Genomic DNA, 10,809 nt, shown 5'->3' with positions numbered 1-10,809 from the left:
CCTCCACCCACACCGTGTGTCTGTGTGGGTGTGTGTTCACTTAGGAGGGTCTGGCAGGGCTGGTGGGCGGGGTCTGGGTCTCTGAAAGCCTCCCTTGATCATTTTTTTTACAACCCCGAAATTCAGGCCCGCGAACTGACTCAGGAGAGAAGGTGTTTGCGACCAGGATGGCTTCTCCTTCCTAAGCTGTGGTGTTTGGTGGACTCAGACAGACCATAGTGGCCTTGTGACCTTGAGCAAGGGGCTCAACCTCTCTGAGCTTCTGTCTCTTCTACAAAGCGGAGCTCTTAATAGTGGTAACCCACAATGGCGAGGAAGCCAGCCAGTTTCTGGGTAAAACCCTTGGCGTTCATTAGAGGTAATTTCTCCTCACTGGCCCTGTGAGGCAGGTTCAGTTATTTCTCTACGAGATAGATGGGGAAACCAAGGCTGAGAGGTGAGTTGACCAACTGGTATGAAATGGGGATGCAAGGCTTTCTCCAACCATTTCAGGCTCATCCTAACCCACATGATTGGGAGGATTAAGACAGAGCTTATCTGCGCGTAACCCAGCACACTCCCTAATGTTCCCTTTCTTCTTTCCTTCCTTCAGAAGGTTTGGGGCTGGGACCCTAAACACCTGAGCGCAAGACTGGGCCCCCCCGCCCCGAGGGAAGTGGGCTGAAGCCTGGCCCAGGTGCACCCCTCCCTGGGGAGAGCCTGGGATGCCCGTCAGCCTTAGTGGCTCCTGAGCTCATGGAGCCCTCAGCCACCCCAGGGCCCCAGATGGGGGTCCCCACTGAGGGCAGGGAGCGGTCCCCGGAGCCTCCAGACTATGAAGACGAGTTTCTCCGCTATCTGTGGCGTGACTATCTGTACCCGAAGCAGTACGAGTGGGTCCTCATCGCAGCCTACGTGGCTGTGTTCTTCGTAGCCCTGGTGGGCAACACGCTGGGTAGGTCTCTAGGTCTCTGGGGGTGCTGCGGGGTCCCCCTGGGGACTGGGAGGGGTCTTGGGCCTCACTTCTCTCCCCAGTCCCTACCGAGTAGTGTGGGGAAGGGTCTCGCTGCCGGTGCCCAGCTGGACTGGGCGTGGCTCTGCCTCCAGCCTCATCTCTTCCCCCGCTCACCCTGCAGTGTGCCTGGCCGTGTGGCGCAACCACCACATGAGGACGGTCACCAACTACTTCATCGTCAACCTGTCCCTGGCTGACGTGCTGGTGACGGCCATCTGCCTGCCGGCTAGCTTGTTAGTAGACATCACTGAATCCTGGCTCTTCGGCCATGCCCTCTGCAAGGTCATCCCCTATCTACAGGTGAGCTCCACCTGGGTGACCCTCGTGATCCCTCTGACACACCAAGCACAACAACCATGGCCTTGCTAGGTCTCAGGGACCCTTAGCCTTGACTTTCAGATGGTGGCTCAGTACCTCAACAGGGTCACGCTCTACTGTCAGCAAGGGCAGGCTACCAGGCCTGACACTTAAGGACACAGACACAGCCCCACGTATGGATACAGAGATCCCCTCCAGGTCACACCTGCAGACATACACACAGTCATTTGGGGACACATGTACAGTCGGGCACACGGTGGAGGAGACAGGCACAAGCTTGTGGTGACAGAGCGCTGGGCCTGCTCCCTGATCCGGAGGTAGGGCAGATTTGAGGGGGCCTGCTGGAAAGAGTCTGCTCCCCTTCCCTCCCCTCCCACCCCTGGCCAGGGCCTTCCCTTTCCCAGTGGTGGGAATCAGAATACCCAGTGGGGTTGCCAGGATGGAAGGAGGATTGGCCAGAGGCCAGGGTTTCATCCCTTGCCTCACCTCCCTATACCCCAGAGGGCAGGGGGCACTCCTGGAGCCAGAGCTCATCTGCATCTCTGGCCTTGGTTCATCTCTGCCTCCCAGAATGAGGACTCTTTTCCCTTACAGCCTGGGGAAAGGGATGAAATCCCAGGGCAGAGAGAATGCCTCTTGGTTTTCCCATTATATTGAGGTTTTCCACTCAATTGATTAACTCCAGCCACCCTGAAAATAAAGACAGGCAGGTGAGGAAATTCACCTAAGGCAAGTTATTTAACCTTTCTGTTCTTCAGTTTCCTCATCTGTACCTTGGAGGTAAGAGCACTCACCTCATGGGTCATTGTGAGGATCCTGAGAAAAGTGTCTGGCACGTAGTTATTTCCAAAAGTGTAAGTTATTACACCTGCTGTGTGCCAGATCTCAGGCTGGATGTTCCCCACCCATAATTTCATTTATTCAAAAAAGAATCCTGCCAGGAGGATGATATATTCTCACTCTGCAGAGGAGGCTCAGAGAGAGTAAGTGATTTGACCAAATCTACCCTGGCAGTAAGGCTTCCCCTGTGGTTCAGACGGCAAAGAATCTGCCTGCAATGAGGGAGACCTGGGTTCGATCCCGGGGCTGGGAAGATCCCCTGGAGGAGGGCATGGCATTCACCGGAGTATTCTTGCTGTGGAGAATCCCATGGACAGAGGAGCCTGGCAGGCCACAGTCCATGGGATCCCAAAGATTCGGACATGACTGAGTAAGCACAGCACAGCACCCAGGCCTAAGTGGTGGAGTCAGGATCCACGCTGCACCTGGACGCCTGGTATTTCTGGGCTGTGAGCTCCATCACTCACCCCATGTCTCCGGGCAGCCCCCAAAATGATGGACATTGTGTCCCCATGGGGCAGGCCGTGTCTGTGTCCGTGGCAGTGCTGACCCTCAGCTTCATCGCCTTGGACCGCTGGTATGCCATCTGCCACCCTCTGCTGTTCAAGAGCACTGCCCGGCGTGCCCGGGGCTCCATCCTGGGTATCTGGGCTGTGTCGCTGGCCGTCATGGTGCCCCAGGCTGCGGTCATGGAATGCAGCAGTGTGCTGCCCGAGCTAGCCAACCGCACCCGGCTCTTCTCCGTCTGTGACGAACGCTGGGCTGGTAAGAGTGAAGCCTTGGGAGGGCACCTGAGGCGGGCACCTCTGGGACACATACCCAGCGGTAGACATCTCTCAGGGCACTTTTGCAGTGGGCACCCCCAGGTGTGGCTCTCTTGGGAGGACTCTAGAACAGGCATCCACCAGGGTTACCTCCAGGGTGGGTACCTCCTCTAGGGTGGGCATCTGTGCCAGGGTTCCTCCAGGATGGACACCCGTGGGCTGGGTAACTCCAGGGTCTCTCTGCCAGGGCTCCTGCATGGGGCTGAGCTGCTGGCTTTGGCTCTAGTCGCAGCTGGGTGGTGTTGCTAAGTGGGGCAGGCTGGGGGCCCAACCCTTCCATCTCTTGGCCCCTGCAGACGATCTCTACCCCAAGATCTATCACAGTTGCTTCTTCGTCGTCACCTACCTGGCCCCGCTGGGCCTCATGGCCATGGCCTATTTCCAGATCTTCCGCAAGCTCTGGGGCCGCCAGGTGAGGCCCACTCTGGTGTCACTGTCTGGTCTGGGAGGGCACAAGGGTCCTCATCTGAGGGAGTACACAGTCCTCTGCCTGCAGAACATGCCGTTCTGGCTGCAACCAGAGAGGCAAGGCCTAGGGACAAACTCCAGGCCAGAAGTGCGAGGGTCGGCCCTGGAACCGAGTAGTGATTGACACTGTTCTAGTAGCAGCAGCTGCCTGCCACTGCCCTAGTGTCAGCAGTTATCGGGCACTCCCAGCCAGTCTTGTATCCTCTCCACCACCAAACATTATCCCCACCTCCATATATGAGAGAACTGAGACCCAGAGAGGCAAAGCTGTGCTGCTTCCCAGTTAGGCACTTGGCTTGCAGTGTCTTCACAACGATTAATATTTAACCAAAGAAGCAATATTACCCACAATACAAACACTGAGTAAGGGCAACCAGTTTGCCACAGCCAATGAGTAACAGCCTTCCTGGTTGCAGAGCCTTCCTTCTCTCCTCTATTACGAACTGACCGACAGCAAGTTTCATGGGGTGGGGTGTGGCATTTGCCAAGGGAGGGGGTGCTCTGTGGCCCTTGGCGCTGGCACTTGTGGGGGTGAGTCCTGGATCAAGTGCCTGGACAGGGAGAGGATGCCAGCCTGAGCACGAGCAGGCCTGTGGTCCACCAACACTTGCCATCTGCTTCTCTCAGTCCCCCAGTCAAGATGGCAGGAATCACTGTCCTTACCAGGGAGAAGTGCAGAGTGAGGGAAAGCCACTCAGCTGTGTTCGACTCTTTGTGACCCCATGGACGTACAATTCATGGAATTCTCCAGGTCAGAATACTGGAGTGGGTAGCCTTTCTCTTCTCCACTTCTGATATAGATTCTCAAACATTGTGCAAAGTGAAAGTTGCTCAGTCCTGTCCGACCAACAGGAAAAACCAAGGCTCAGAAAAGAAAAGTGAGTCACATACCAAGGTCACATAGCTCATGAACGCTGAGCTGGCCCTGGGCCTCAAGTTTCCTGAACTCTAGCCCCATGCCCTTTGCTGTAGGGTGATCCGGGTGTCTAGTGTGGGAGAGGCTGTGAAGGCATCTGTGCTGCTCCAGGAGCCCAGAATCATCATAGGCCTACAGGCACCGACCTAGGCTGGGACCTGTGGTCTGAGGCCCAGGCCATTCCATGCTGCCACCTGTTCACCCCTTGCTTGGGCCTCCTAGAGTCAGGCACAGGCCAGGGAAGGCACAACTCATCACCACTGAGGAAAGATGGTTGGGTAGCTAGGAGGATGTTCAGGCCCCAGGCTGTGACCTGGGGACTCATCGAGGGTCCCCTATCTCTTCTACAACTAAAGGCCAATAACATGTTCCCAAGAGGTATATTGTGGGAGGGCTCACAATGAGCTAATGGAAAAACGGAAGTATACTCAAGTCCAGAATATTGGTCTTTATCATGATTATTAGTTCCTTCCTACTGCAGGGGTTTGTACTCTTGCTCACTTCTGCCCTGCCCCAGAGTCCAGCCCAGCAAAGCAGAACACCCCTCCCAAGGGGCTGTACCCACAACTGCTGTCTGTGTGCTGGACAGATCCCTGGCACCACATCAGCCCTGGTCAGGAACTGGAAGCGGCCCTCAGTCCAGCTGGAGGACCAGGGGCAAGGCCTGGGTGCAGAGCCCCAGCCTCGGGCCCGCGCTTTCCTGGCTGAGGTGAAGCAGATGCGAGCTCGGAGGAAGACAGCCAAGATGCTGATGGTGGTGCTGCTGGTCTTTGCCCTCTGCTACCTGCCCATCAGTGTCCTCAATGTCCTCAAGAGGTGAGAGCACATGGGGAGCGGTTAGGGGTGGGGAGAGTGGTAGAGTCAAGAGAAAGGAGATTTCTCGGCTTTAGAGAAAGAACTGGCCCACTGCTCATTCACTGTGTGACCTTGGGGCAGTTGTTTCTCTTTTTTGAGCCTCAATCTCCTGATCTGTAAAATGGGAATAACCCGCCTGCCTCCTAAGGCTATCGTGAAAATCCTCTCATCTGTTCACTCAGTCATCAGGTTGTAGGGGCCGGGAACAGAGTGAACAAGTGCAGGGTACAATGTCCTGCCTTGGTGGAAATGACATCTGGTGGACATGAATGGACATATTAATATATTACAATGTCAGCCAGCGATTAACTGCTAGGAAGAAAAAAATGGGGAAAGGGGATAGAAAGTGACAATTACTGAGACTGGTGGCGGTTTTTAAAAATCTTTTTTTTAGAGATGTAATGGTTTTTAAAAAAAGCCTGAGAAAGTGACAGGGGGTTTCCCTGGTGGCTCAGATGGTAAAAAAAATCTGCCTGCAATGCAGCTGACCTGGGTTTGATCCCTGAGTTGGGACAGTCCCCTGGAGGAGGGGATGGCAGCCCACTCCATTATTCTTGCCTGGAGAATCCCCATGGATAGAGGAGTCTGGCAGGCTACAATCTATGGGGTTGCAAAGAGTCGGACACAGCTGCGTGTCTAAGCACAGCAGTGTGTGCTCAGCCCTCTGCTGGGCACCAGCGTGGCTTGCCGGTGATTGCCTGGGGTCCTCTGGCTGAACAGGTGGCCGTGGTGGTCCTTCCTTCCCCACTGTCCCCCCACTCTCCTCAACTTTAAGCAAAGGGCTTTAGAATTAGAACGGGGTCCAAATTTTGCATGGTGACAGGCCACCAGACCTGGGTGTCTCATCGGTGGAGTGAGGAGGATGAAGGACTTGGGCCCTTCGGGGTGCTGGGGTGAGCTGGATGACGAGCCCAAATGAAGGGAGGGACCACGCCCACGGGTGTCTGGAAGAGCAGAGGCGCCGTGGTGGTGTGGGGATGGGGAGGGCCAAACACCGGGCCGTTCCACAATGTGAGACAATCTGAGCGTGAGTTTGTGCTCCACCACTTCCCAGCTGTGTGACCTTGGGCACATCACTTTGCTTCTTTGAATCTGTTTCTCTATTTGAAAGTCGGATGATGTCTATGACTCACCATGCTGCTGTGAAGACAGATGATAAAGGGGAAGGGGAGCCCTAGGGGATGAGACGGCCAGTGACTGAGCAGAGGTGCCCTGGCTCCTGCCCCTAGGCCCACTTCGGCCGTACGCTCTGTGCTCAGGAACCCCAAACTGTGGTCAGGAACCTAGACCAGAGGCTCAGGAAAAGGCCATCTGGTGAACAGGAGGGACCGTGGGACTCCTGTACTTTACAGCCATTCATGAGCTGTGTGACCATGGCCAACTCACTTTCCTTTTCTGAGTCTTGGTTTTCCTACATGCTAGATGAGGATGGTGACTCCTGCCCGACAAAACACACACACACACACCCCGTTTCTGAGTGTCCTGCTCCCCGGTCCTAGGGTGTTTGGGATGTTCCGCCAAGCCAGCGACCGGGAAGCTGTCTATGCCTGCTTCACTTTCTCCCACTGGCTGGTGTATGCCAACAGCGCTGCCAACCCCATCATCTACAACTTCCTCAGTGGTGAGTGGACTGGAGACGCAGAGTAACAGAGGGTGGCAACAGTCCCCAGGACAGCAGTCTCCGCATCTCCAATCCAGGCTGAATAAAGCCTGCTCCCTCCTGGAGACTGTGACCCTGCTCTGGGCACCCCCACTCAGGGGGGGTGGGAGATGAGGAGTGGGAGACAGGCCACACTCCCAGTAGTGGCCGAAGGTGTCCAGCACTTGGATCCAGTTTTGCAGATGATGCAGACCAGTGGGTGGGCGGGAGCGCTGGGGGTGGGCCAGCTCCCCTCCACTCCTGCCTGACACACGCAGAGCAGGAGCACGGATCAGCCAGTCTGGTTGACACAGGCTCCAGATGGAGCCCCTGTGTGAAAAGGTGACTGCATAATGAAGGCATGGAAGGAAGGAGGGCCACCAGCGGGGGCAGCCCAGAGCCAGGAAGTGGCTTCCCCATGCCCAGCTAGACACATACTGGCAGGACGGCCAGGATCTGGAGGGGCCACCCCTGAATCCACCTGCCTCCAGCACCAGCCCTGTCACTCTCCAGGCATCTGTGGGCCCCTCTCCCTGCAGGTCTCCTCTCCCAGCTGTCCCATAGCCCCCACCCCCTTCCACTACCTCCCAGCCTCAGGGCGGAAAGGCCCCAGCCCAGCCCCCGCCTGGGCTCAGCAGAGTGTGACTCACCAGACCTCTGACTTGGACCAGGCCTGAGAACCAGATGACTCTTCAAGCCTGGACACAAAACGATTTTTGCAAAAGCGTTGAAAAGTTAAAGGAGGGGCCGGGGTCAATAACTTAGCCTTCACCGAGACTAAAGAATCACTTAACAAAGGCTAGCCACTGGTTTCCGGCTCGGAGAACAGAAACGACCATGTGATGGAGAGTATTCCTTCATTGACTACATTTACTGAGCACCCATTCTGGGTTAGGGGCTTCCCTGGTGGCTCAGACAGTAAAAAAAAATCTGCCTGTGATGCAGGAGACCTGGGTTTGATCCCTGAGTTGGGATGGTCCCCTGGAGGAGGGCATGGCAACCCACTCCATTATTCTTGCCTGGAGAATCCCCATGGACAGAGGAGTCTGGCAGGCTACAATCTATGGGATCGCAAAGTCGGACACAGCTGCGTGTCTAAGCACAGCACTGTGTGCTCAGCCCTCTGCTGGGCACCAGCGTGGCTTGCCGGTGATGAAACGTGGTTGTTCAGTTACAGCACTGTCTATTGCCTGGGGTCCTCTGGCTGAACAGGTGGCCGTGGTGGTCCTTCCTTCCCCACTGTCCCCCCACTCTCCTCAACTTTAAGCAAAGTGCTTTAGAATTAGAACGGGGTCCAAATTCTGCATGGTGACAGGCCACCGGACCTGGGTGTCTCACCGGTGGAGTGAGGATGAAGGACTCGGGCCCCTCAGGGTGCTGGGGTGAGCTGGACGAGCCCAGGCACCGGACACAGCGCCTCATTTGAGAGCCACTGCTGCGGTCATCTTCACCACCGCAGGGCAGAGGCGGGCAAAGCCTAGCCGCAGATGGTGAGCCCTGAGCCCCTTCACCTACAGGCCGGCCGGGGCGGAGGCGACCTGAGGTCCCTGAGCCAGACGCCACGCTTTGAGCCGGGCTCAGAGCCAGGGCGCTGTCAAGGAATCAGAAGAAGATTGCATTTCTCCTTGGGAACCTGCTCCAGAGCCTATCCTCTCTCTACCTGGCAGGGGCGAGGTCGCCTTGGGGCTGTCTCCTGCCCGGGGCTACCCTTCCTCCCTCCACCCCCCGCCCCCGTTCACAGGCAGCTTGGCTGGAGCTATGTCGGTGTTCCTGGGCCAAAGGCCACCTCTGTCTGCTTATGGCTGCGTCTTCTGTCTCTCAACCAAGGCAAATTCCGGGAGCAGTTTAAGGCTGCCTTCTCCTGCTGCCTGCCCAGCCTGGGTCCCTGCGTCTCTCTGAAGGTCCCCAGCCCTCGCTCCTCTGCCAGCCACAAGTCCTTGTCCTTGCAGAGCCGCTGCTCCGTCTCCAAAGTCTCGGAGCACGTGCTGCTCACCAGCGTCACCACGGTGCTGCCCTGAGCGAGGGTCGTGCTGGTGGCTCTAGGGGGGCGTGCAACCTATCCTCTGCCTGGGCTGCTCCTCTGGCTCCTGGGGGGCCCACCCCCAAGCCTCATGGAAAGACTGCTGGTTGCAGTGTGAGACCGCCTGGGGCGCCACCCCTGGTTTTCTGCCTGTTTGCCTCCGAGCAGTGTCACTTCCCTTCTCTCAACTGTGTCCCCAGTAAGGACACAGGTTGTGAGGATTAAGCACGCTCAGGATAAATGGAAAGCTCTCTGTTAACTGCAAAGCATTACCGACAAGATTATCATCTCGCTCCTCTCACTTGGCTATACCCCATGGTACCATCCATCGCCATCATCCTTCCAGAGTTTGGCCCGCCTCCCAGAGACCTTCTCCTACCCAATTACAGGTCTTCCCTGGAGTCTGCTTTAAGGGTCCCAGCAGGCATTTCCATCTGGTCCAGGGGCTCCCTAAAGCCCAGGCTGCACCTGACGGCCGCTCCTTGAGGCCTGTGCGAACTCATCTGAGCCCAGCCCCTCTCTGGTGGGAGAAGACCCCCCCGCCCCTCACCAGGTGCCAAGTGCACACACCACAGACTGGACCCCGCTGACTGGTGGTGTCACAGAACACTCTCCATGTGGCCGTCTGGCAAGGAGGCTAGCAGCCTGAAGCAACTGTCATTAAAAGCCTGGCACTGACTATTCTCTTTCCTTGTCATTGCACAAAATCTGGGCTTCTTAGGTTAGGAGGGAGAAGGTAGGGAGTGAGAAGCTGGGGAGGAGGGGGGGTCAAGGCAGCATTGGAAGGCAGCTCTCTGCTGACCCCTCCCACGTCTTGCCCCCGACACACTGAACCCCAGGTGGCTCCTGGCCAGGCCTCGGGGCTCACAGGCTGCTGCCCCTCACGCGGCACGATCCTGGTGCCAGGACCTCAGTCGTGGCCACACCTGTCAGCTCCTGGGCCCAGGAGCCTGTGGAAGGTGAGGGGGTGGGCAGAAAGCAGGGTTAACCGGTTTATCTTCACTTTCTTGGAGATCAGGGCTTGCATTTCTTTTCTGTGAACTTACCGAATAAAAAGAGAAAGCCAGGGACTGGGCACGACAGGCTCCATCTGCTACCAGATGATTAGAGGGCAGCTGGAGGCCCTGATCCTCACAGCCGGAGCAGGAGGTGGGATGCCTTCTGAAGGGCTCTCTGCTGGGAGGAGCGGCAGACAGCTGGCAGAGGCTGGCTCGGCCCTGTGCACTGCCGGCTCTGCTTAACCTGATTAATGACCTCGCCCGTCAGAAAATGGGGCAAAATGCAGCTCCTGCCAGGGACCCAGCCCAGGAATGCATCAGCACCCCTCCTCGTGGGCAGAGCAGGTGGAAGGAGTGGTCTGCACCTGTCATCCCTCTCAGAGGACTCGCCAGCCCAGCTCCTGTGAGTCGTTGCCAGGCGGGATGGGGTGTCCCACCCATTCTCCACTCGCCTCCCTCTGGCCTTGGGACCCAAAGTTGTTTGTCAAGTTTGTAGCCAGGCTTGGGGGTGCCGTGTGGTAGAATGAGGTGCGACGGCTGGCCTCCAAGCCTAGAAGCAGCCATGACCATAAGGACGCAGCCAGGTCCTGGGCTCCTCAGTCCCAGCACATGACTGGCACTGTTCTACACGTGGGTTTCAGTAGACACATGGCTCAGTGGAGCAAAGAAACAAGAGAAGCTTCCCCTAATGTCTGCATTTCTACCCGACTCTCTGCTGGTTGAGCCCAACATCATGGTGGGCCTCGGGCCTCCGTTTCGGGGGACTCGGATAATTCAGAGGTCACCAGGGATGAAGCTCAGTGAAGAGCTTCTAAGGAGCCCAGGACTATGTGACCTAGGGAAGGGAGGCCCTGGGGGGGAACGCAGTGACAGGTTTCAGCTTAGGGGGCTGGCATGCTGAGGGTGAAACAGGTTCTACGTAGCCCGAGAGAGAAAA

The 10,809-nt window shown here is 56.9% G+C and overlaps 1 protein-coding gene across 1 annotated transcript; it reads left to right on the top strand.

Annotated features, from left to right (window-relative positions):
- Positions 1-735: 735 nt before the first annotated feature.
- Positions 736-8,932, top strand: HCRTR1 (hypocretin receptor 1). The gene is made up of 7 exons (XM_068969068.1): positions 736-934; positions 1,116-1,294; positions 2,674-2,917; positions 3,273-3,388; positions 4,950-5,176; positions 6,715-6,836; positions 8,682-8,932. The coding sequence occupies exons 1-7, from the start codon at positions 736-738 to the stop codon at positions 8,870-8,872; spliced, it is 1,278 nt and encodes a 425-aa protein (XP_068825169.1). The 3' UTR covers positions 8,873-8,932.
- Positions 8,933-10,809: the final 1,877 nt, after the last annotated feature.

The sequence above is a fragment of the Capricornis sumatraensis genome, chromosome 3 (genome assembly GCF_032405125.1).
Source record: "Capricornis sumatraensis isolate serow.1 chromosome 3, serow.2, whole genome shotgun sequence".
NCBI classification, from domain to species: domain Eukaryota; kingdom Metazoa; phylum Chordata; class Mammalia; order Artiodactyla; family Bovidae; genus Capricornis; species Capricornis sumatraensis.
The sequence above is the reverse complement of the archived record's forward strand: the minus strand, read 5'-3'. Positions and strand labels throughout refer to the sequence as shown.

Excerpts from the sequence above, each read along its gene's own strand:
- HCRTR1 (XM_068969068.1), top strand. The coding sequence starts at position 736 with ATGGAGCCCTCAGCCACCCCAGGGCCCCAGATGGGGGTCCCCACTGAG. Across the intron at positions 2,918-3,272 it reads CTGTGACGAACGCTGGGCTG|ACGATCTCTACCCCAAGATC; the intron begins GTAAGAGTGAAG and ends TGGCCCCTGCAG. Across the intron at positions 6,837-8,681 it reads CATCTACAACTTCCTCAGTG|GCAAATTCCGGGAGCAGTTT; the intron begins GTGAGTGGACTG and ends CTCTCAACCAAG.